Below are 27,411 nucleotides of genomic sequence, written 5' to 3'. Positions count from 1 at the left end.
CTATAATTGTGCTCATTAAACCAACAATTTTTTGTGGTTAAGGGAACACAATCTCTTGTTTAATGAGGCTATACTTCGAGCGAGACCGGTTAAACTTATATGAAAGCAATGTGAACCGCAAAAAAGGAACCAATTTTAAACGGCTATTTGTACCGATGAATCAATCCTTCTAAATGCCAGCAAAGATCAACACAATCAACAGTGTAAAGGAAACAAACGGACGACTGCCGCACAAGACAATACCCATCATACCCGTCAACATAGCAAACAAAAGTGTAAACAACAAACACATAAAAATTTAAATGTAAAAAATAAATAAAAAAGGAATAGAAGTAACATGAATGTGTATGCAAGGGGGGGAAGGCTACACAGGAATTCAAAGCAAAGCAAACAAACGAAAAAGGAGCTCCTTTAAATGAAATAACAAAGAATAGTAAACAAATTTAGGGCACGCACAAGTACATTATTGCAGAACAAATAATAAGCAAAAAAAGTGAAGTAAAATAATAATGGAAATGTAAAGAAGCGAAATGCAATCAAAAGCACTCACCACTGCAACGCCATTGTTGTCAGTACAACCGCCACTGCCACTGCCACTGACACCGTCCGCAACGCCATCACTGCCATTTATTACCTCATCAGCGGCCATGATACACGACGCTTCATCGTCAGTATCAGTCGCACAAAGTTTGCTATCGACAGCGAAGGGATTTGTGATGCGCGAAATTATTGTTGTTGTGACCGAAGACGAAGATGTCGCCGGATTTGTTGCACCGTTAATTCTGCTGCTGCTATTGTCATTTGCTGTTGGTGGCGGCGAAGGGCAATTTAGTTGATTTTGTTGTTGCAGCTGCCTTAATTTCGCCGATGATGGCAACATCACCTCAGGCTTGGCAAGATTCAAGTTTTTAAATTTACCATCACGCTTACTGCGACTAAACGTCACCGCTGTTGTTGTGGTAGAGGTAATAGACGACGCTGCCGAGGAGTATGCTGAGCAGGCAGATTGTAGCGATTTACGACTAGTGGACGATGCATTGTCATCTTCGTCCTCGTCCTCGTCCTCCTTGTCGTCGTCTTCGTCATCACCACAGTTGCCATTATCACCCAGATCTTCCACGTTCTCGTTTTCGTTTTGACACTCATCTTCGTCGGCGTCTCTGTTGCCGTCGCCCCCTTCATCCCCCATCGCCATATCATCACACTGATTTCTTTGCTTGTGCGATGTGGTATCGCAGTCATCATCTTTTTCATCCTCGACAGCAGCAGCAGCTGCTGTCAAATGCCTCGTTGCTTGCGCTTTGTCGTCCGCTTTGTCTACATTTTCATCGTTGTGCTTGGTGTTGTCATCAAGTGCATCTTCAGCTTTTTTATCATTATCGGCAAGACCGACAGCAACATCCTTGTGCTTACTTTTGCTCCTGTTGCTACTTCTATTTTTTCCTTTGTTGTTGCTGCTATTGGCGGCATTTACTGCGCCAGTTGCTCTTTGTGCAGTTTCAGCACTTTTCCCGCCACTGGATAGTTTGCTGGTAACAATACTATCACCGCCTCCACCGCTTGCGCCGTTTCTGGTACCACTACCACTGGAATTAGTGCCCGTGCCGCCACTTGTTCCACTGCCGTTTACATTACGGCCATTACGTGCGCCTCCAGCATTACTGGCGTCACTGGAACCTCCTCCTCCACCCCCACCTACGGTCCCTCCACCACCCTTTCGATCCTTTTCATCATCATCATCATCACAGTTGCCGCCACCGCGCTTTACACTACTAACATGTGCTGTTGTTGAAGCAGTTACACCATCCTCTGTCTCTGGCGTCGTCGCCGCCGACGCCGCCGTCGCCGCGTCTTCATCCAATTGCAATACACTTATACGTTTACGATTAATCGACTTGGACGGTTTTCCGGGAAACTTGGAGCGGCCCATAATAATACTCGTATGAAATTTGCATTTGCGAATGCGCCAAGCACAGACGGCACTTACTGAAAACTAAACACACTAGTGGACGTTGTTGGTTCTTATCGTGACGTGCTCGTGTCAGGCTATATAGGGGTCCTGTGCTACACTCACTTCTGTCCACCCCAATTGGGTGCTAATTCCTGCGATTTGTGTTCTCTCCCTTACAGCCGCTTCAAACTACAGACAGGCTGACTTTCGGTCTATCGGTCTGGCAATTTTTCCAATTCAATGAGGATAAAAGGTGTAAAGCGTTACCGTGCGCGTTTCAGTGCAAGGTATTAGTCGCCAGCTGCCTTTTTGTTTGAATTGTTTTTTTTTTTTTTGTTTTTTCAGTACACCGTTTAGAGTAGTGTTGCCGCTGCTTCCTTGTTGACTGGCGGTTTGTTATTTGGTTGATCGCTTTTTCGTTGGCTAGTTACGTCTTGCGTGACCACCTTTTGCCTGCCAGCCAGACTAGCTATTTTTGTTGCAGTTGAAGCAGTTGCTGGGTACCCACACCACCCGTCCTCGTTACAAATACGAATGCCGTGCAACAAAAAACAGTTCCAGTTGTGGCACTTTGTTCTCGTTGAAAGTATCGACGTCGTCGTTGACTCGCACTCGCACTCTCCCTTTTTTCTCTCTCTTCTTTTCTGGCTTGCCTCTCTCACGCTAAAAACAAACACACACACACACTCTTCACAAACGTCTCTCGGCTTTGACACGTTGATAATTCTGGTGTGTTTCTTAGTCGTTCTCTCTCTGCCCAAGTTTGTTGCACACAATACCTGTTTTTTACGCTCCGCAACGCTTATGAAAAATTTTTTGGTTTTCCTGACAGCCGTTGTCGTTGCAGCTGCAGCCAAGGTGTGAGTAGCACAATTGCTTTTGTACTGAAGTGGTATCTCAACTACGCTGCTCGCTCACACACCAAGATTGATTGCTTGTTTGCTTGCTTGGCGGAGGATTTTTCTTGTTGGTGGTGTTGCTGCTCGTGAATTACTTTGTTGGTTGGCGCATTGACCGCGTGCTTGTTGTTGATTGTTTCAGTTTGAATTTTCCTTGCTCTAAAGTGGTGATTGCTCGTCCTCTTCACACCGTCGATGTTGTTTTCCTTTGCGTCTTTGCCGTCTTGGCGTTATGACAGTTGAAATTTACACTGAAGCTGCGATTGGGACGAACGTTTGCTTATTTTCTTTTCTTTTGTTACAACGTTCCCCTGTTTCTGTTGTTACTTATGTAGCAGCGAGTTACGTGTCTTGTTCGCCCCGTGATGCGTCGCCTGCGGTCCCTCACGGGACTGGGACTGGGCACACAGAGACTATTCCTGCGCAGCTGAATGGACAGCGACTGAGGGTGTGCGTTGTTTTTGCGTTTTGACAATTTTATAACTCCTTTTTCTCCCTTTTCAGATGCTTTTTTCTTCGCCGTTTTTCGCCTGCGTATACGTCGTTAAATTTCTTGTATTTGTATACTTTTTTGCTCTACAATTTTTTCACTTCGCTCTCTTGCGCTTATGCATCTTTTTAGTGTTTTCTTTTATTTAGTTTTTTGTTTTTCGTGGTTTGGTTTTCTTTGCCTTACATTTTGTACACAATTTATTCACTTGGTATCTTTTGTTTAAGCGTTTATTGCGCTTTCGGTTTTTTTTCTGGTTTTTTTAACTGGATTGATATTGCTTGAGCTCTTGTTTGTTGCAATTTTTTTATGTGATTTTGATTTAAGCCATTTTTATTTATCTGCAAAAAAGTAGAGGGTGGAGAAATGCATTTATTAAGAAAAGAGCGTAAAACAAAGTGGTAAGAGAAAATATTGTAGAAAAAATTCTTGATATTTATTAGTTCGTTTGTTCTTTGGTATGTTGTTATTGGTGCTGTCGACATTTCGACGGTATAATTGCCGTTGTTGGTGTTGGTGTAATTGCAAATACGATGGAATCAGGCCAACAGGACGATGAGATGAATAAGAGGGGGAGAATGGGATATTATACTGATTGGGATGAGATGAAATAGCATGAGCAAATGCGTGCTGAAGAGCTCAACAGTAGCACGAAACGATGGAGTGAAGCGTACGCAGTAGCGAGTGCGGTAGCTGCGAAGTTGTTGTAGGGAATATGCAAGTGCGGAGTCAGCAGTGCTTGGGAACAAGAGGGTGGGCAAACTAGTAGAACTTTCTAGCAGCTATTATGCAACTTCGGGGGAGAGTTCGGTGGAAATTCAAAGTGAATTCTAGTGAAAATCAAGTATGCAATCTACATGGTAGAATCCAGTAACGAATGTTACGGAAGAAATTAAAAGTGCATACACCACGGAGTGCAGGCTTCTCGCATCGTAAGTAACAAAAAAAGGAAACTGGCTACCAGTTGACTTTGTAAGGATGGTGAGAGGCTAAAACTGCGCGTTACAAGTGTTAAGCTTATGGCTGCTCATATCCATTTTCAAAAATATACTACATATGTACAGATGTATGTGCGTACATGCATGAGTCAATGTACTGCAGTAATCTACCCCTCCCGCCAGAATACTTGAAAAGGAGCTATAGCAACCAAAAAATGGAAAAAAGCTAGAGAAGGAAATGAAAGTGCTTATGACTAAGGAGCACCTTAGTAGCATATGCAAGCAGTGGACGGGTGGCGGTGCTCGCTGAACTGGAAACGTGTTGCTACTTGGGCAATCAACGTCAGCAGGCAGCAATAACCAAGCAACTGCCCTAGCCAAAGTCGGCAGCCGACAGCCGATAAGCAGCAGCAGCAATATGAAGGAATTACGTTTTTTGCGCGCCAGTTAGCTACTGGTTGTGGCCTTTTTTGCATTTTGACAAACTGTACGCGATTTTTCCTTCGCCTAACCAACCAAACTAAGTAAGTAACTAACCAAATGACTGACTGCTTCAACTGAGCTGGTTATTTGACTTGCCTTTGTATGTGTATGTGCGCTCGTTTACTCACTCACTCACTCATCTCATCCACTCAAGCAGCCACCAGTCACTTGGTCTGGAGCACAGCTTGACCACATAAAGCGTTATTATGGCAACTACCAAAGCCAAAGCAACTTATCGAAGCTGTGTTGTATATGTTGTTATTTTTGTAGTTGCTGCTCCTGCCACTGTGGAATGTCAAACAGTAGTTAGTAAGGTAGTTGGCGTGTGTAAGGTAAATTTTGAAGGCAGCCAAAGGCGGTAGGTGGGTAACTAAACAAAGGAGCTCTCACTCAGACAAATCAGACAACCAGTCCACACAAGTGGCAGTGGCAAGCAAAGAGCAGGCGTAGCCACGACCAGCAAAAAAAAAAGCAAGCAGGAAGGTAGAGACAAAAGCAAAAAGTGCAAAAAGAAATATAATTAAATACAACAAATGATTGGTTGGTAGTCCGACATAGTAGGAGCACACTGACATTAACATCTTCCAGTCCGGCAGTCTACTACATATACGAATATATGTAAGTACTAGTGTGCACCTACATACATATATCTGTGTAATTAGTCAGTTATTTAATGTAAATTCAAAGCGGCAATTATACAGCATTTTAATTGCTGATTTACAATACAAATAAGAGGGCAGGCCACTAAAATAACACTATTCTACCGACATACTATACATACTTACTAAATACACATATGCATGAACACTGTCATATACATACTCGTATATGTATATGAGTTTATAAATAGGAACAATTAATTCAGCACGTAGCGCGCAAAAATTAAAGAAGAAATCATTTAATAAGATTGAGCAGGGAAAACCGATGCTTTTTCAACTAGTGACTTTGTAAGAGGCAAAACTAGCAAAGTACACATAAGCACAGCTTTCAAGTCAAAGCACGATATTTACAAACAAAATCTACATGCATAGACAAGTACAGGCTAATCCAAATACAGCTTTCCTTTTAATAATTAATTGCACATTTCTTGCATAGTATGAGGAATTGCTACAAGGCGAAAACGTCGTGCGGTTTGTTAAGTCACAAAGTTTTGGATGCACGCGTGTTTAGTGAAAAGCAAAGAGGGCGACCGTCGGTTCTACGTAACCGGAACGGCCCGGACTTATGTTCGGCCAAGGACTTTTACTTCAGCAAGATTCCCCGTATATGTATGGGAGACCTTGAGGACGATCTAAGAAGCATAGGAGCGTCTAACTACCGTAGTCGGACCGAGATGCATGGACAATTGTGGAGGAAGCTAAGGCTTACACCGAGCTGTAGTGCTGTGCATGATGTTGATGAAGGATCCGACTTTTCGATTACTTTTCCTTTGGTTGCCTTTTGCTTATTATATATATATATATATATAATTGGCGCGTACACCCTTTTTGGGTGTTTGGCCGAGCTCCTCCTCGTATTTGTGGTGAGCGCCTTGATGTTTTTCCACAAATGGAGGGACCTACAGTTTCAAGACGACTTCGAACGGCAGATATTTTTATGAGCTTTTTCATCCGAGGGGCGACCGCTATTAAAAAAATCTTTTTCTTAATTTTGGTGTTTTCACCGAGATCGAACCGACGTTCTCTCTGTGAATTCCGAATGTTAGTTGCGCACCAACCCATTCGGCTACGGCGGCCGCTTATTATTCCTCAAAAAAAAAAAAAAATCTAGCACATTATGCTGATCCCTATACGTATAAATTTTTATATACCAATTTCGTTCGGTCGAATTTAGAATAAGCTGTATTATTTGGAGACCAAGTGGAAACTTAAGTCGTAAGAATAGTAAAAAGCAAATGGGAGCATGTCAGGTGTATAAAGAGTTTATACTAACGTAGCGCTGTGAAGAAACGATTATGACAAGAATAGCTCCTTCATAATTCTGATCTCTTGCGAGCAATGAAAATTATCCTTCAAATATTTCAGTACGGTCCCATAATATGGAAGGCATTTGGAGCGGATCACATCCCGTCAAGAAGAGGTCTCTGAAACTTTGATTGTTTTATTTCGGATTTAGCTCATCTGAACGTTTGAGCAGTGTCATTCGATAATTGCGGGTTTGTTTTGATACTTTATTCCTTGACACATTTTTGCGTTACTTCGATATAATATACGAAGTATTCGCGTTGATCGAAAGTTTGTTGAGTTTTTCTGCCGAAAAGCTGTTGAAATTGTCATAATTGGCATTTGTCGGTTAACAATAAAATGACCACTGCAGATTCTAAATTCCAAACTTAAATTGAAGCCATAAGCTTGAAAGATCCTTGACTTCTGAAGTTTGACGCGCCATGCATTGACATTTGTATGGCATTTTACCCTCCATTTTTTAAAATGACCACAATACCCTATCCCTGAAGGTGAACGTCGTTCAAGGCTGCCGCATAAATTATTTCTTATTTAAATTTATTTTCTTTTGGAACACCCTGTGCATATACATATATATATACCTACATACATATGTATACGCAGATAGATAGGCAGATATGCAATGCATTTACAATACACTGTTGCCAGCTGCTACATAAATCTTGATTGAATTATGCCCAGTGAGCGTGTTAAGTGGTGAGCTTAACAGATTCAACCGCAAAATAAATAAATAGTTAATTGCGCACACCCTTGTATAACCACCACCACCGCCACCATCACTAGCATTATCGCTTCCATCACTACCGCTATGACAATTATGCCAAAACAATTTAGTCCCACTCAAGTGCCATAAACAAACGAAAGTGCAATACCAATAAAAAGTTAACACCTCAAATTGTATTAAGTACACTCTTGACATAATTGTCAATTGGGGGGAGCGTGCAAGTGAAAGGATAATAACAGACAGTAAAAAACAGATGATAGAAAGTTAATTCTAACGAAATTTGTAACCACCCCAAGATAAGAAGGATATTCGTTAGTACGCAAAGAAAAGGCCGTTTCTCACAAAGCAAAAAGAAAGAAAAAAATACACAAACTGGACAGCTACACAGTATCACGCTTACGATTCGCTGTAAAAATAAGTTTTATAGGTGCACTGTATTAATGGCTATAATACGGTATTGGGGTGTACATGCAAATATTATAAATATTAGGAAGAGTCTATTCAAAACCGTCTCGTGCGATTTTCCGGGCAATTCGAAGAATTCGTTTAACATTGTTAGAAGAGCACATCATCTATATCATACTGATAACAACGAAAGTCTGGATTCGTCCGCTTAACATAATTTAACCCACGGTTTAGTAATTTAAAATAATATAATCTATAGGAAGTAGTAAGGAATTTCTCGTCTGAAGCTTTTTGCACAGCTTAGATTAGCTAAGTGCCACATGCAGTATGAACGTCAATTCGAATGAAAATCAAAAGAATAGAGTGCAATCAATTTATAGGGATAAATTACAATCAAATGCAATTCACAAACTACAATTCATGGAACTTTTAATGACGGACGGAACAAGTAAATGCAATTTGTTTTAGCTGAAACTAATTCTAATATCACGGTAAATGAAGAAGACTACACATCAATTTCATTCGACTGTCATATATTCTCTTGTAAGAAATGTTCTCTACGTAACGTATATGAAAATATTAGACTCCAGATATAAGCCTGGGTGGTGAACGAAGACAAAACGAAGAACCTCCTGTCATCAAACAAACAGTCGGCGCATTCGCGTATCGGCACCCACGTCACTGTTGACAGTTGGATTTTGAGGTTGTAAAAGACTTTGTCTATTTAGGAACCAGCATTAACACCGATTGTCAGCCTGGAAATCCAACGAAGAATCTTTGTTGCCAACAAGTGCTACTTTGGACTAAGTAGGCAACTGAGTAGTAAAGACTACAAGACTCTCATCATGCCCGTCTTAACGTATGGCGCAGAAGCTTGGACGATGACAACATCCGATGAAGCGACGCTTGGAGTGTTTGAGAGAAAGATTCTGCGGAAGATTTTTGGACCTTTGCACGTTAGCAACGGCGAATTTCGCAGACGATGGGACGATGAGCTGTACGAGCTTTACGACGACATAGACATATCGCAGTGAATAAAGATCCAGCGGCTACGCTGGCTGGGTCATGCCGTCACAATGGAAAGTATTCGATGCGGTAGCAGCTGGTGGTAGCAGAGGAAGAGGAAGGCCTTCTCTGCGTTGGAAAGATCAGGTGGAAAAGGACTTGGGTTAACTTGGTGTGTTCAACGGGTGCGCTTTGTTAAACTCGGCCCTCGTTCAAAATCGCGTAAGCGGTTATCGCGCCAATCAAGAAATAGAAGAAGTAGAGCTGTTAGCTGAGTAGAGTTGGTACTAAAACTGTACATCAAGAGGCCCTATTAAGACGTTCCCATGACAAATGCGTTATTGCGTTATTGTACATGCGGCCATCGCAGCAGCCAATAGTTGAGCTTGGTTTAAATAAACTGAGGAGTATAGAGCTTCAAGGGTGTTATTTTAAGATACCTAAACTATGAGGTCATTATCAAAGATGAATAGAAAAAAAGAGAATAAAAATCATTCAGCCAGATATTTTTTTGCATGCGGCATAATTTTATGAAGATCAAATTTTGAAGCATTAAAAGAGTCCAAATATTCTGCCCATAAAGATAACGCTAAGCCAAGACAAAGCAAAGCAATAAATACTTAACTAACAGCGTTAAATCCACTCAAGAGCGCTGTTAGCACACTCCTTAAGCGTAAAGGAAAAATTAAATAAAAATACACTTATACTTTAGTACCTCAAAATATTTGTGTTTAATCAGCTTAATTTAATCGCATAAAACGACAAATTAGCACACAAATCAAATTGAATCAAATTTGTTATTAATCACTCGCAACAAACAACAGAGACGGAGACGGAGACGGGGAAGCAGACACCAGAATGTTGAATGGCGACTGAACGTCGCAAAAGCACGCAAATCCCAACGAACCGCAGACAACCAGGCAGATAGCAAACACGCAAGCACATACACATACTACATATATACATACATACATACATGCCCACATACACACGAGAATAGCAAGGCTACAGTTAACGAATAGACTAGGAAATGGTGGAGGCGGGTGTTGAGCACAGCAGGGCCCAATTGGAAACTGAGACTAACTCGCCGACTCTCGCACTGCCGTTCGTTCGCATTTGCGTACGCCACACCGCATCGCGCTCCACCGCTACCCTTCGCATGATAGCACACACACACATTCCGCTTCTCGCCCTCTCTTTTCTATGCTTCGTCGGCAATGAGCCGCGCGCTATAGACGATTTATTGCTGTCGAATTAATCAATAAAATTTCGCAAAATGACAAAAAGCCGAAAACAAACAGCGAAGATGGTTGCAATACCCACAAAAAGCCGCCTCATACCACACAATTTTCTCTTTCTACATAACTACGTCCCTGGACGCATTTGTGGTACTCTGTAGCAGCAGATATGGGTCGCAAACAGTAACAACAATAACAACAATAACAACAACAACAATCGTACTATCAATAACAGCAACATCCTATTCGGACTGTGTATGTTTGACTCGACGGCATTGGTGTTCCCAACGGAAATGTTATTTGCTGGTCACAACATGACAGCCACAAGTGCGCTAAGCTACGCTCCACTACGCTATGCCGGGTCCTGCCCGTCCTCGACCCAGCATTACGTTGAGCTGCGCTATGTCGAGTGTAATATTTTGCGTCATTGGTAGGGAATTTAATTTCGATGATTGAAGACTTCGCTAATGCGACAGTGTGATTATTGGATTTAGTCGGTGGTCCCCAATGATGCGATTAGTTAGGATTTTTGGGTAATTCGCTTGCTTTTACGCAACCACAAGATACATTGCGCAGCACATTTCCTTTCGTATAGCCATTTATGGGTAAGGTAGTATGATACAAATTAAGACAATAATATGATCTATCTACATATATGAAAGTAGGTGGGTAAAATGCGAGGACAAGGATTGGATGCGCAGCTGTGCTGATAGCCAAGGGAGCAGTTACTAAATTGCCAAGGTTGTTTTTCTTTTTTTGGCAATTCGCCCGTTGAGTGGCATTGAGTGAATATTTGTTAAAACAGTTAGCTGCAGGGAAAGTTATTGATGCGTGTGTGTTTTTGTGTGTATGGGAAATTATCGGAAATGAAAGTTTGTGCAAATTGCTTTTAAATTACTGTGGGCGTTCGGAGGAGTAGTAGCTAATTTTCGGGGCTATGAAAGCGACTTTTAGTGGGTATTTAAAAAAAGTGGATTTGGAATTAAGTTTTCCACTTTTAACCCTCCAACTTGTGGGTAGCTGTGTCGATGTCGTTAAAAAAGCTGCAACATGCCAGGTATCGTTAACAAATAAGATGTTAGGTGTTATTACCATGAGCATGGCTTTGCTCGCAGCGTTAAATTGTATACAGCTATAAAAGGTAAGAGAACATTTTTTAGGCCATTTAGATTGGAGATTATAATTTTAAATGATTTTTTCGAGAATTATTTCATTCCAAATTAAATACGATTGTGTTTGATATAAAAGATTATGTGATTAACATCGGGTGGGGTGAAAAAGAAAATCGTAATCACAATCACTGCAAAAGCGAGGAGATAGCTTGAGCAAGATGCTCAAGTTCCCAAAATAGATCGGAATATCCAGATGTTTGTGTAATGTACCATCAATCGACTATTAGAATCTACTCAAGTGGAGAAGCCATGAAAGCTGTGAGGAAGTGAATTTACGGAAGCAGAAAATCATGGCCGAGACCCGGCCAGGTCTTTCAGGTCCATGTTACGATTAAAATAAATAATATTGGAAAGATAAAAAAGCTTTTGCAGTGGCGGCCCAACAACGGTCGTAAAAAATTTCTTTTCAAGGACGAAAAAACTTTTTGATGGAAGAAAGTTTTAGTAAATAAAATGACAAAGGCTAGGAGAGAGCATCGCAAGAAAGGAAAAATACTTTACAAAGGGTTCAGAACGGTCATCATCCAGCATACGATGTGGTTTAATAGGAGTATCTCAAAAATTCATTACTTCTTTACATTTTTGCAAAGAGGGAATAAAAACTGGAGCAAAATGTACCAAGAACATGTTTTGGAAAGTCTGTTGAAGAATTTAATACGGTTTTTCTGCAAGACTGTATTGGCACATAAAGCTTAAACAACCAACTAGTGGTTACGGCAGAATATTTCATCTTTTATTTCTGCTGAAGATTAACTGCGCAGGATAGCTGGTTTAAATACTCTCGACTACAAATGATGACTTCGCACCTAGCGATGGATTCTGAGCTCTACTGGCAACAGTTGAAAGAATTCAAGAGGTCGGAATTGATCAACAGAAAAACTATGGGTTCCAAATATAGCAACGAGTATTTTTTAAGCGTTAGTAAAAACGAGGCTTGCTATTTAATTTTTTATCTTCGAAGCTGGTCGCTTGTTTCTTCGGTATTAATGGTCTATTGGCTCATGAAAAAACTACGTGGTTAACTATTATTGACGCCAGAATAAGCGGTTGATGCATCCAAAAGGCATGTTTCAGCGTTTTCTCAATCAGACTGGACTCAGAGCTATGAAAATTGGTTTAAACGAATGTAGAAGTGTATTGATCATCATGGAGATTATCTTGGAAAATAGAAAAACGTTTTCAACCACCGATGTTCATTTCTATGTTCCATTGTTAGGCCAGATATATAAAAGCAACCCTCGCAGAACTTATTATGATGAGATCTGATATGGAGTTAGAAATCTTGTCGACGTGCGCTCGCTTCCAAACCTTGTTTCGTCACTTTCACCATGAATGCGTTAGTTACACGGATTCAGTATGCATGCACGTTCCCAATCTTGCACAAGTACTATGCAAAATCAAAGCTTTTGTGACGGATAACTGTCAATATACAATTTTACACCCTTACTACACGAGTTGTTTTGTAGCATTAACTTTGCTGCCTTTCTTGTAGGTAAAACGTCTGATTGAGATCCCTTGGCTTGAAAAACCTAACTCATCCGCACTTCACAGCGCGCAAGCCTCGCCCCTTTTTCCATTAGTGCAAACAATAAGCAAGAAATAAAAATAAGGGTGCGTCAAAAATGAGCACAAAATCTTTAAAGGTGACGAATAAAAAATTAAATATGTTTAGCTCTAGAATATGTCGCCACATTGTAGCTGAAAATCCTGTAATTACGGCAAAAATTTACTGTACAATGTACAATATATTTCCTTGTAGGCGAAATTATGTATGTGTCATGCAAAAAAAAAAAAAATTTCATGCTTCATAGCTGAATCTACTACATTTTTTATTAAAAAAAAAAAAATAAAAAACATCTATTTATTTTTGAGTCAAACAATGATATCAGTTGATTCTGTGCATATCACAGTTGACTCATATGTACGAATCGGTCACTCCGATTTTAAAAACTGGAACTTATTTGCAGATTTTTTACTACCGAACAAAATTAAACTAAATTTAAATAAACTTCGGACAGCTTTATTTGAAAAAGCAAAACTAAAAATCAATACCAGTTCAAAGGTTTTAAATAAAACTGTATCAACAAGCTTTTCAATAAACTTTTTGGATTTTTAAGCCAACGGAAATAGGGACGTAGGCATCTCTTCTATTCCTCTACCACAAATGTTTTATTTTCATACAAACTTTTTTTTAGTTAATACCCTATTTTGCCTTTCATGCTGTGGCACCCAAGTACGCAATTAAGGCGAAAGAAAATAAAATATAAAAGAAATGCGTTGGGCAATGAATGTAGGTAAATAAAATCATATCTTCATAATCGCAATTGATCATAATTCGTTGAAAAGCGCGCAGGCGTGAAATACTCGTATAAAGTTTAGCCGGCAGCTAAAATCACAGCAGAGCTGAGTTGACTTTCTTTAATTGTTTTCTTTTTAAATTATTCTTTCACACAATCACAACAGTCCCTTCACGTTTTTCAACGTTTTTGTTTTCATTTTATTTATTTTTCTTCTATACTTTTTCTTTCAACATGACTTAGCAATATTTCTTTTTCGTCTGCGGATCGGCTTTAGATTGGGCATTAGAAAGGGCTTAACACTTATCCTGTGTAAGTGGGTCAAAATTGCCCAAACGACTTTAAAAGTTGCATATCTTTTTTTATGCTTCATATAATCTGGTGAAACTTCTCGACTTTTATTATTTAATAAAATTAAACTTGAGAAAAGTTTTCGATTAAATGTGTCATCTACAGGATAGGCTTGGCAGAAATAGTTACATATATTGTACAATATAAGTGGGTCAAAATTGCCCAATAGTAAAAGCAGTATGTGTACTCATATGTTTGAAAGTACATATGCCCGTGCACATTACGGACAATATCAATGAAACTCGCGACTGACTGACATGTATGTATGTAATATATGTATGTGAATAGAAGTGTGAAAGTTCATGTTTATCTTGGAGCAATGAAACAGACGAAGAGGACAATTCTGTCCTTCAGCATAATGTTTCAGGAGCTTTTCCGTCTAAGGATGGAAAATATATGTGGTATAACCCATCAGTTGCAAGTGGAGCTGGCAGGCGGGCTGCAGAAAATGTTATTACCACCGGTACTACACGGTATGCCATTGCTCGGACCGATGGTATAAAATCTTCATTTTTGTTATTTATGCCGCCCGATGTGGTGAAAATAATCATTGAGATGACTAATATAGAAGGTAGTCACTTGCAATTGAAAGACATAATTATATAAGTAGAAGTATGTACCTGCATGTAAAGTAATACCTGGGGATTTGTTTCAGGTCAATCAGTGTTTGAAAATAATTGGGTCGAAATAGATAGTATTAGTTTGGAAGCCAAAACCACAATAGTTGGATATGTGCCTAAAAGGAGTCGAGCTGTATATCTACTCAGTACTCTCCACAATAATGTTGAAATCAACCCCAACACTGAAGAGCCAGAAATTATAGATTTTTACAACAAAACTAAATCCGGGGTCGATATACTAGACCAAGTTATTAGGACATACACCTGCAAGCGAAGGACAAATCGATGGCCACAGTCCTTGTTTTACAATATGTTGGATATAAGTGCATAAAATGCTTTGTAATTTTTAGAGAAATAAATACTGAATGGAACAAGAATAAAAAAATTTAGCGTCATTTGTTCTTAGAAGAGCTCGGAAATTTTATTCTTATTTCTTATTTTACAGGAAATTTCGCGCAGATCTGTACTCCCTCGAAGCAGTGCCGCAAAAATGATCGAAATAAACACTCAAAAATCAGCAGAAACTACTGAAAAGACTCCAAAACCTACAAATCTAAAACGTGGTCGTTGCTTTATTTGTCCAAGTCGATCAAATAGTACGAAATATAGCAGTAAATGCGAAAACTTTATTTGTAAGACTCATTCTGAAACATCTATCTTATGTACTAGTTGCTTAAAATCGCCATAAGAACACCTTTTTGTACTTACTTAACTGAATTTTTTAATTTTTTAAATAAAAAATGTTGAATTCTATAATTTATTAAATAAAAAATACGTTAAACCTTGAAATAAAATCAAAATCTATTCATTCGTCCATTGGGCAAAATTTACCCACTTATGTCACGTACGTTACTTTTTTTGAAAACCGGATAAGTGTTAAAAAGGGTCAACTACTGACGAACAATGCGTTTAAATGAGTGAATGAATGACTTATGACTTTTTGGCTGTGATAGCTGAAATTTAAATAAGCAAATGTAGTGGGACACATGGCGGCCGCCGTAGCCGAATGGGTTGGTGCGTCACTACCATTCGGAATTCACAAAGATAACGTAGGTTCGAGTCTCGGTGAAACACCAAAATTAAGAAAAACATGTTTCTAACAACGGTTGCCCCCCCGGGGGCAATGGCAAACCTCCGAGTGTATTTCTGCTATGAAAAAGCTCCTCATAAAAATATCTGCCGTTCGGAATCGGCTTGAAACTGTAGATCCCTCCATTTGTGGAACAACATCAAGATGCACACCACAAATAGAAGAAGGAGCTTCGGCAAACACCCAAAAAGGGTGTACGCGCCAATTATATATTTGTGCTTTGGGACACATTTAATAAAGGCAAAAACTGGCATTAGGAGCTCTGACCTTAAAATTACCTTAGAATCAAACAACATTCAAAAGTATTATAGTAGTTTTGATTAAAGCTTTTAATAGAGCTCCAATATGTTGGTGCGAATGATCTCTAAATGGGAATAATGTTTAAGACTTGGAGTGTTTCATCTGGGGATGGCTGTAATTGGGTTTCGTCAAAATGATCAATGGAAATTGGATTTAATTCCTTGTTTATCAAGTTTCGAATACTCAATATAACAACAAAATTTAATAAATGTGGTAACAAATTAAAATGCAATCTTTGTACGGTGTAATCAATAAAAAGAGTTTAGGGTGGGGAAAATCGTATGTTGTTTTGATAATACCAATATAAGTAACACCAAAAAGCCAAAGTTCTTCTTTTGACCTTCTGGTACTTAAAGGCGTTGCAATTTTTGCTTAATGTTTCATTCGACTAGTGCGTGTTTTTGTAATTCTCAAACGTTTTATGAATTAATTTACTCAAAGCGCCTAAGCCGCAAGACTCAACTTGCTTTTAAATAAATTACAATTAAACGCATAATGCGCTATGTTGTTGTTGTAGCAGCATAAACAATCCCCTCATGAGAATGCTGCTGAAGAGAAAGTCCTTGGCCGGAAACAAATCTGGGTCGTTCCGGTTAAGTAGAACCGACTGTCGTGGGAACGCATAAGGCGCTATCGTTTCTTTAGCATGTCTTGTACTTACAATTCTTATCAGATTTATTAAACGAATAGCCTTAATGTCCGTGAGATATACATTTGAAACCAATTTATTATTAAAGCAAAGCAAATTCGTTGTTGTTTAAACATAAACATTTCTTATAAATGTTTGACGAATACTTCTATCTTTGGGCGGATATAAATCCGGGCCATTTTGGTAACGTAGTACCGACTGTCGAGGGAGAGACCTGTATGCGAATTGGTATGAGAGATTCCTAATTCCTGTCAATGCTGCAAAACATACTTATTTACCTATTCTTGTACTCGTTACATTCCCCCGACACTCAGTTCTACGCTATCGGAACGACCCAAATTCAAATCCGACCAAGGACTGGCATTTCAGCAGCATTCCACAAAAATTTATGAGAATATTTTGTACTGTAACAAGAATAACAACTGAAGCATTGAGATATTTTCGGTACTTCAATCGTTGCGTTATTTTACTACCACAGAAATATTTGAAATATTGAATACATTGGCTCGAATGTATCTGCTGCAACAAGCAGAGCCCGACTTCTTTTACGATTTTTACGCCTGATTTAGCCGACTGAGGGTTGTGACCACAAAAAATTGTGTTTCTACATATAACCTCCAAGTCGGTCCGAACCGACCTTTATGTACTCGCGCACATTGTAGTAAAGTTTTATTTGGGCTGGCTGTTAATTTTTGGAATCAAAAGAGATATAAACATATACACAAAAATGGACGTGGTAACACACATATTTCTGATTTTATACCTGCGTCATATTTCTTTTTTTTTTGGTTCATCGCTCGTACCAAATTTGAGAGTTTTGGTTTTTAATTTAGTAATTTGTAACACAGATGTCATGTTTTTTCTGTTTTGAAAATTACCGTTTCAGTAAAAAAGTTCAAAACATCATACCGCAAATTTCAAAACGTACAGTCTTAATGAAATATCCTGCATGTTACTAAGCCTAAAAATTATAACATTTTGTTTTTTACTGAGAACGTACAAAAATTATAAAAATTATTTATGGAATTAAAAAAAAAAACAGCAGTTACTGCCCCTGTGCCGAACACTATTTATTGACTCGTTTGAAGAGAGAAAAAAAAAAACAGTTACGGTTCCTCTGCCGAGTGCCGAACACATTTCCAAATTGTTCGCCTAACGGACTGATTTTATTGGTTTAAGGGTAAAAATTCGGTTGTAACGAATGCCATAACTTTTATGACTAAAAATTCTGCTTTCCCAAACAACATTTAACAAATTGAATCAATTCCGCTCGTTGGTCGATTTAATACGCTTACCCCATTTAAAACGCTACATTACCTAGCAGCGAACCCAAAAACAAAAAGGGAAAACCAAATTCACCCAAAATTGCAATCCCAAAGTCCTTTTTCAATAACTTAAACAACTCAACTGGAAACAACGTACCGCTGGCTGTGACTCATTGAATGCGCAAACAAAACAAAAAACTACATATTTGAATTTGAAACACACAAAAAAAAAAGGAAATACTATATAAAAAAATCAATTCACTAAACTACCGCAGCGTCGCACTGCAGTCTGCAACAAAGGCAAAATTTAATAAGTTTTTGCATGAGCGCTCCCCGCGTCACATAATACTCGCTTTACGCGGCGCTGCCTTTTTATAAATTTGAGTGACAAAGAGAGCGCGCGCGTTGATTCGCGCTCACTCGTCGATGCAGTGAAGTTAAGTTATTCAAGCGCAGGCGATCAGGGAGGGGGGCTTTTGAGGGCAATTTATGGCCATTATTGCCACCACTCGAACTGAAATCAATTCGAAATCGTCAAACATCAAATGCTAAATGCCAGACGATGACGAGGAGACGACGACAAGAGCAAATAAGAGCACAAAAGACAGGCGCGAGCGAAAACATATACATTCTCACATGCACACAAACTCTCATACATACATACATACATAGGTATATGTCTGTAAATATGTAGATATGTAGTGCACTTGTGGTTGGGTACACACAATTTATGAAAAAGGCAAAGATTAAGAAATCAAATCAAAACAAGCGAAAAAGCATATTATTGACTAAACGCGAAGGTGACAGTGGAGCTCAGGAGGATTGGGCGCGTCAGCATATGTATATCTAAATGAGTGCGAGTATACATGCGCAAATTGCAAGTAATTGAGCAGATTAGCGTGTAGAATGGAAATGCGATAAGTGAATAAGAAAAAAAAAAATAGAGAAATAAAATAAATATTATTTATTGTCGACAACAAAAAGTATAACGACCACCATTCAATGAGCAGAATGAGCAAAACCACCAAAATGGCCAGCGTACACACCAGCTAGGTACAACCAACAAGTCAAGCCGTTGAACAACAAACCACCAAGCGACCAGGCAAACAGACGGCCCACAAGCTTACGCCAACGATATCATAGACTACTGGATTTGTAATGCTGTTGGAGCAAGCGGCTGAGGGTTGGGGACATGAATCCAATGAGTGCACAGCACAAAATAATTGTCTAAAGCGTGTCAGTTATTATTATTATTAGAGGACATATGTACCTACGTAAACAATACTAGCTGAAGGGGCAGATGCCTGTAAATATAACATATATATATATATATATATATATACATGCATGTAGAGGGATTTAGGGGAAGAAAGTAATACCAAACTATGCATACATGTGTTTGTGTATGCGTAAATTGGAAATAAACCGTCAGGTAACTAACAGCTAAACAGGAAGGCGAATAGGCAGTCAAGCAGCCAGCAGGCAGGCGCTATAAATTGAGAAGACAAAGAACACAAACCAGAAAAGTCGTTAGCTGCAGGCGAGGTGACGATGGTTGTCTGTTGCTTTGGGAGCGGGTGGGGTGCTAGTGCTGGTGCTTGTCGGTGATGGTAATTGAGCTGCGGTCATTTGTGCATGCCACACGCACACAAATTATAAAAAGTATCTAAAGTTTATGACAAAATTTACATATTTCCCTACGAAGGGTGAACAGAGGTTGAAACTAAATGGTCACTGCTTCAAATTGGGCTAATTTTGAATGCCACTTTTATACGTATTTTTTTGGAAGAAGAAATCCTTAGGAGTGGAGTAAATAAGATTTCATTATTTTCTGTTCTAATTAAGACGCAATTATCTAACGGAAAATGGGAAAGTTGAGGAAAGATAAAAGTTTAAAGCTTTCTGGACTGACGCACGAATCCTTGATTTTTTTTATATGGACGAAAACACTCAAAACCGTCAGACCATTTCAAGCTTGCACATTAGTAAAAAAGATATTTAAAAACAAAATTGGATGATTAATTTTGCGCCACCTTGCACCAAAAGTTCAATGGGCTATAAAAATGCATGCTCGAGATTTTTCCCAAGATTTTGATAAAAAGGTTTGAAGTGAAAAAAATGTGTTTGAATTGTATTTTTTAATTGCACAAAGCTTGAAACTTTGATTTATAAGGTAGGGTTTTGTCGCATGTGAGTCATGAGGAGACTTTCTGAATCAAGAGCTAGATTATAATAATTTATATTGGAGGTTGAATTAGTTTTAAAGGTGACACACAGATGGCGCTATTTATCACTTTATCGCGTTGGCAATACTGAATATATATTCATGACAAAGCCTCATCCCTAGGCTTTGTTTATCAGTATCTGTCATTTCGCTGAAGTATAAACAACGCAGTGTTTTCGTGCTCCGAGTATGTCAACTTTCGTGCCGTCGAAACGCAATTTGCGGGAAGCTTTGCTTTTCTGCTTCAATTTGAAAAAAAATACAGCCCAAGCCCGTGAATTGCTGCAGGAGGCCTACCCAGACCATACTCCGTCGATTTCAACATGTGAGTACTGGTTTCGACGATTCAATAGTGGTGATTTTCACACCGAAGACAAGGAGCGTCTTGGCCAGCCCAAAAAGTTCGAGGACGCGGAATTGGGGGAATTGGTAAACGAGGACTCGTGCCAAACCCAAGAGGAGCTTGCTGAATCATTGGGCGTTGATAAATCAACCGTTTGCAAGCGTCTAAAAGCGATGGGAATGATCCAAAAGCAAGGACATTGGGTCCCGTACGAGTTGAAGCTGCGCGACGTCGAACGGCGATTTTTTACGTGCGAATTGCTGATCGAGCGACAAAATCGGAAGGGTTTTTTGCATCGGGTGGTGACTGGCGACGAAAAATGGATGCACTAGGATAACCCAAAACGCAAAAAATCATGGGGTTTGCCCGGCCACGCATCAACGTCGACGGCCAAGCAGAATATTCACGGCAAGAAAATCATGCTCTGCATTGTGGGATCAGGTCGGCGTCGTATATTTTGAGCTGCTCCAACCGGGCGAAACAATCACGGGGGATCGTTACCGACTGCAATTGATGCGTTTAAGCCGGGCATTGAAAGAAAAACGGCCGGAAACGGTAAAAAGGCACGACAAGGTTATTTTGCAACATGACAACGCTCGGCCGCATGTTGCTCAACCTGTCAAAAAATACCTTGGAACGCTTGGCTAGGAAGTGTTACCCCACCCGCCGTATAGTCCAGACATAGCTCCCTCCGATTATCATTTGTTCCGGCATATGAGTCTCGATTTGGCGGACCAGCGGTTCTCCTCGTACGAGGCTACCAAAATATGGGTTGAGTCATGGATAGCCAAGCAGCGGTCAGAATTTTGGAGAAACGGCATCCGGAAATTGCCCGAAAGATGGGCGAAAGTTGTAGCTAGCGATGGCCAATACTTCAAATAAAATATTTTGTACCGTTTTTTCACAATAAAGCCCCAAATCTTCGAAAAAAACCTTTAAAACTAATTCAACCTCCCATAACTATAATTATATAATTTTCGAAGGCATATTCCGCCTTAAAAATGCAAAAAACGAAGTTGGATATTTTGTGCGTTGTACAGTATAGGAACCTACCTAACACTGTAAATTTAAAAAATAATATTTAAATGTTTACAAATGCAATTAAAAAAAAATTCTGCGACATAATAGTTCAGGCGTCGAAAAGTAAAAAATATTTTTCGCTCAAAATATGGGAATTCATACACAGTCGCGAGTGCTTCGAAACTTATGCGGGGAAGCTTGGACTTCCTTACAACCCCATCGCAGAAGCTGTGGGGATCCTGCAAAGAAAGAGACTGTTGCAACACTTTCTTTGCAAATGTCCTGGTCTAGCAGTTAGACTCTTGAGATTCCCCCTTTCGGAGATAGCCTGAGGCAGTTCTCCAGCCCAGATCCCTTTTCTTCCACCTCTGCATTAACAGTGTAGATGGTTTATCTTCCTTTAAGTTTTGTAATTTTTCGCAGGTAGTGGTCTACATTATAGTGTCAGAACGGCACTCTGGTGCTACTTGTAGTGTAGCCATGGTATTCTTACCTTCGAGCCTACCAAAAGTCACCACTCGAAGTGAAATCAGCCGATCGTTTGATACTTTTCTAGATTTTACTACTAGAAACAAATTCGGATTAAGTACCACAACTTTGGGCGGATTACCGGTATTTCTCTTATGTGCTTAGTTTAGGAGTTATCTAGCCCCGTCCATTAAATGATTTATCTGTGACACCACATTTCAAAAGCTTCCAATCGGTTTATACTATGGATTGATTCATACTACTGAATACAAATTGAACAATAGAGTCCATGATTTACACCCTGTAGGAGAGTCGACCACACATAACACTCAACAGCTCCATAGTACCTTCTTCGAGTTATTAAATGCTGCTATTGATATTTCTATTCTGCCTTCGATTTTTGACATATTCCCCAATATCATTCAGCCAAATTTCACAATATCTCAAAAGCACTTCATTGTGCTCGTTGAAGCATTCAGTCCCATAATTTGGAGGTACTTTTATTGGATTTGGAAAAAAGGAAAAAATGTTACGATAAACGGTTTGAACGCCTGCAAAAATATGTAGAACTTCATGATGAATATGAACATTTTTTATTTTGCATTGACTAATATAAAGTGACCAAGTCTTCAAAGTTCTTAAAGATGAAAACTTACATATTGAAAATACATAATACAGTCGAACTTCCATATAGTGAATTCGCACGGGACCTGAAAATCACTTCACTATATAGAAACTTCATTATAAAGAAACATTGATTTTTTATGTAATTTTATTTAAAATAATCAGTGAGTTTGGTTTGAATTACAGTCTTCCATTTTTCATTTTCAATAAAAGCTTCCAAATCATGTAGAGAGTTGAAAACATTAATCGGCACGTCACTCCTCATTTCCACAAAGGCTCTAATTACGCTAATGGATGAAGCAGCTTGTATCAACGTAGGTAATGCCTCCTCAGTTTCTGCCAATTCTTCAACGGTCAAATCGTGTTCATCGTTATCTGAAATAATATTTACATATTAAATTTTTGTTTGACTATAAATAAATAAATAAATGCTTACCAGGTTCAGCTGGAACTCCGCGACTTTCAAAAATGTTGTTGAGAATATCTTCTTCGGATGGTTTGTCCCAAGTCTGCACACCATTATCAACATTTACGTAGTCATCAAACGATGCTTCGATATTTGCTACTTTTTTAAATGAAGACTGTAAAGCGGCCTAATCCGATATTAAAAGAAGGTCCTCTTCATCCCAATGCTCAAATGGAATCTGCATAACATCTTTTGAAAATCCAGCCTTTTTAAAACAGTTGGCAACTGTTTCTGGTTTAACATAGACATTCCATATATTGCTAAGATTTCGAACTGCTTGCAGCAAGTCTATGGCCATAACAGAATTTCCCTCATCCACTTGAGTCAATATATTCGTTAAAATTCGTTTTCTGTAATGTTGTTTCATGTTGTAGATAATGCCTTGGTCCATTGGTTGCAGTAACGAAGTCATGTTGGGAGGAAAATAAGCGAGATGAATGTTTCTCAACTTGTCTCTTACATCTTTAGGGTGGGCAGTGCAGTTATCAACAAAAAACAACACCTTTCTGTTTTGATCACAAAATTTTTTGTCGAGTTTTACAATCCATTTCGTAAAAATCTCACTGGTCATCCATGCTTTTTTGTTAAACTCATAATCGACACCTAAAGATTTTATTCCCTTGAAGTACCTCGGATTTTTGGCCTTTCCGATTACCAGCAATTTTAGCTTTTCTGATCCAGTCATATTGCTTCCCACCAAAGCATTTTTCATTTTTGAATGCCAGTGTTTTAGTTGGCAAGCATTTGAAAAACAAAGCAGTCTCGTCGGCATTAAAAATGTCGTTAATGTTGTAATTTTCAATTAATTTCGGTAAGACGTTCGTCACCCATTCATCACGGTTTTCTATGTTGGTGTCAGCACTTTCCCCACATAATGTCTTTTGAATAACGCCATGCCGACTTTTGAACTTGTCTAACCAACCTGTACTTGCCTCAAATTCGTGGTGTCCTAGTGCTTCCGCAAAATCTTTGGCCTTTTGCTTCAATAATGGTCCAGATAAAGGGAGATTCTTACCACGTGCAACGAGTAACCATTTCAGCATTGCTTCGTCAATATCCTCAAAATGACAAGGTCGAAGTCTTTTGCGTTTGGTATTTACTGCCAAATCCTCCGCATTTTTTAAAATCACTTCCTTATTTTTTAAAATATTTGATAAAGTGCTGGGAAGAACTCCGAATTCATTGGCAATATCTTTTTTTTTTCTTTCCTTCATTAACTTTGTTAATCATTAATAACTTTTTTTCAAGCGAAATGCTGCTTCGATGCATCATTTTAACTTCAATCACTGAATAAAACTGTAATAGCTCAGCTCTTTCTGTTTTAATTTCCACATCTAACTGTAATTTTTTGCAACAGAAAACTTTTGAAAAAATTCACTATATGGAGACAAAAACTTAGGACGCTTGAATTTCCAGCTGTAAAATTTGTTCATTATATAGAAAACTTCACTATATAGAAATTCATTATAAGGAGACAAAAATACACCGAAAGTAGAACGAAAAAGCAGTGTCTTCGAAACCAGTTCATTATAAGGAGAGCTTCATTATATGGAAGTTCACTGTAGAGAAGTTCGACTGTATATGAAATTTGCGAAATGAGCGCGTTTGGTCTACAAATTACGAGTTCACGCATAGTCAAGTCATACGAATTCATTCGTACGCATTTAGTTTGGGGACAGTACGGTTTGATTTTTGCTACAATCAAAGCGTCAAACACTTTTGGCGATTTTGAGTGATAACGGTGTTTCAGTCTTTGGAAAGGAAGAATTCGATATGCGACTGATTCTTGTGAATACAAGATGATTTTTATTGAAAGAATTTTGGTTTAAATAAGTACTTGGACGCTTTTAAAATTTGCATACATTTTTCATATTTTGTTACAAAATTAACTTTCACTTTTAACATTCGTACTTGGGATAAGATGCAGATATTTTGCATGAAAAATGAACAAATTCGCTTCCTGTTTCGCTTTAATTAAATTCGTTCACATTATCGAGCGGGCACTGTTTAATAAAATAGAACAGCCATCGTATTGCAAAGATAGTTTTAATTGCTTTTCAGCATATTTATATAATTATTTCGCGCCCCATTAATTTTATTTTATAAGAGCCTACTAAATGTTTGTTTGTCACAATGCCCGTTGGGTATAACTAGGCCTCATACAACTAACAATCGAAGATACCTTTTTTTCTCTGACATCTTTGTTGTTATTGCTTTAGTTGTCACTACATTTAATGACAATATCGTCGAGAATTTTGTTTCACTATTCACTTTAGTTGTTGGAATGCTTGTCGCTAGCATTAATGGCCCATTGGCTATACAAACGAAACAAATTGTAACAAAAACAACATAAAAGCAAATATATGTATAGTAAGTATAACAACAGAATAGCAAGATAAAAACAAAAACACTAACAAAGGCAACCGTAATACGCAAACGTAAACGTTATGGCAAATAAGATGGAAATTTCAAAAGGAAACAAATAAAGTGCGATGAGTAGCAGCTGCTGTTGATTTAGCACGGAAGGGAACAATAAAAACAACAGCTACAAAAGTTAGGCAAAATTTATGAAAGGAAAGCAAGAATAATAGAAAGAAAATATAACTAATTTATGTATGTATAGGTGCACAAGTATGCATGTATGCCCATAGAATGAAAATAATATTTCGCACTATACTCTACTGCGCAACATTTCCACTTAATTTGCACGCCAATTGACAATTGCAGCAATGCCGCCGCCACCGCTACCGGCACAAGCGAATGAAATGAAATGAATGTGCGCAGCAAATCAAATAGCCCACCCCAACATTCACTGCTGCCATCGCCAGCTGTGGCAGTACTTCATATATACACACATACACATACTATATGTATGCATACACAACCAAAAGATTGCCACCAACCACAGCCATTAACAATTGGCCAACAATTCAGCAATCCAATGAACGTGTGGCTACAGTTTTCCTAAGTACTACTCAGCTTTTGGCTAAAGCGCGTTGAAGCGATTTGAGTTGAGTGGCACCAGAGGTAGTAGTATGTAATGACGGGGTCAGCGGCAACATGAACTATATACTCGTACTCAGCTAACCGGCGTAGGTAGGCAGGTATATATGTACATACATATGCATAAGAACGTACGTCGGCAGTTAGTTATTGTCGGTAAGTAAGTTGAGTGGCGGCTGTGTGGGGCGCAAGGAAATGGGATAATACGGCAACAACAACGGAAAAAGCAAATAATATCACGGAAATTGGGGTGGGTGAGACGGCGTCAGCGGCGGCGACGACGATAATGATTAGGACAAATGTGATGGAGTTGGCGACGTTGACGGCTGTGGCTGCGGTACACTCGTCACAAACAAGCACGACGCCTTCATGCTTTTGGGGTGGTTGAGTTCTGGTCTTGAGTGGTGAAGCATGTGCACCGATTTATGTACATTGTATGTAGGCACATGATGAACGAACTCACAGGACTCACAGTGGAACGAATGGTGCTCGGATGAGTTTGCGAAAATTGGAAAAATTCGTAGCAGTTAGCACATCCATATTAGAGTACAAGACCAAGGCTCCGGAAAGTCTAGACAAAAAATGATATTCATAAAAAATTTATAACGATTTCCAATTGTAAACTTTTGTGTTGGCAACTAAGTAATTGCGGATTTTTTTTAGAAAATCAAAGACAATTTTTTCATGGCACTAAATAACTTTATTCTGTACTGTATTGCCCATTTTGATCAATAACCTTTTACCATCTTTCAGGCAGCATCACAATCCCACGTTCATAAAACTTCTGATTTTTATTAGCAAAAAACTTAATCAGGTACGATTTGACATCATCATCATTATTGAAATTTTTACCATTCAAGGAGTTTTGTAAAAATCGAAACAAAAAGTAATCAGATGGTGCAAGGTCAGGATTATATGGTGGACGTGGCAAAACATCCCAACCAAGCGCCAATAATTTTTGCCGAGTGGCCAAAGATATGTGTGGGCAATACTTTTTCGATTTGTTAATTCGGGACGCTTTTCCTCAGCGGCATTGTTTAATTTCATTAGTTTTTCAGTGTAGACAAGAGAATTGATCGTTCAATTGGGTGGTAAGAGTTCAAATAGACAATTCCTTTGTAATCTCACCAAACTGTTTTATCGAATAGGGTGTTTTTTAATTAAATTTGTAGGGAGTTACAAGTATATATATTATGATATGAAACTCTAGTTTCGAAACAACGATTTATTATTTTAAAACCTTTCTAAATAACGAGTCACAAAAGGCGCGACATTCATTTAGGAATCTTTGTGATTTTTCTAATTAAATGAAATGCGAAAATACAAGAATACGTTCTAATATTACCATAGCAGGACTGCATATTTATAGTTAGCTGTAGTAATATACATATATTTTCGTTAAGGTTCACGTTAAGATTGGCT

The 27,411-nt window shown here is 38.8% G+C and overlaps 1 protein-coding gene across 2 annotated transcripts in view; it reads right to left on the bottom strand.

Moving 5' to 3' along the window:
• Nucleotides 1-27,411, bottom strand: part of LOC128868355 (histone-lysine N-methyltransferase trithorax) — a 61,137-nt gene that overhangs the window by 21,517 nt on the left and 12,209 nt on the right. Inside the window, exon 2 of one of the 2 annotated variants that reach the window (XM_054110352.1) lies at nucleotides 551-3,681. The exons of the other annotated variant lie outside the window; for it this stretch is intronic. Within the exon in view, the coding sequence (XP_053966327.1) occupies nucleotides 551-1,930 (1,380 nt within the window). The 5' untranslated portion in view covers nucleotides 1,931-3,681. The remainder of the gene's footprint in view (nucleotides 1-550; nucleotides 3,682-27,411) is intronic. 2 annotated transcript variants of the gene reach the window in all.

This window comes from Anastrepha ludens, chromosome 2 (assembly GCF_028408465.1).
Source record: "Anastrepha ludens isolate Willacy chromosome 2, idAnaLude1.1, whole genome shotgun sequence".
NCBI lineage: Eukaryota > Metazoa > Arthropoda > Insecta > Diptera > Tephritidae > Anastrepha > Anastrepha ludens.
This window is presented reverse-complemented; position numbering and strand designations above follow the sequence as displayed.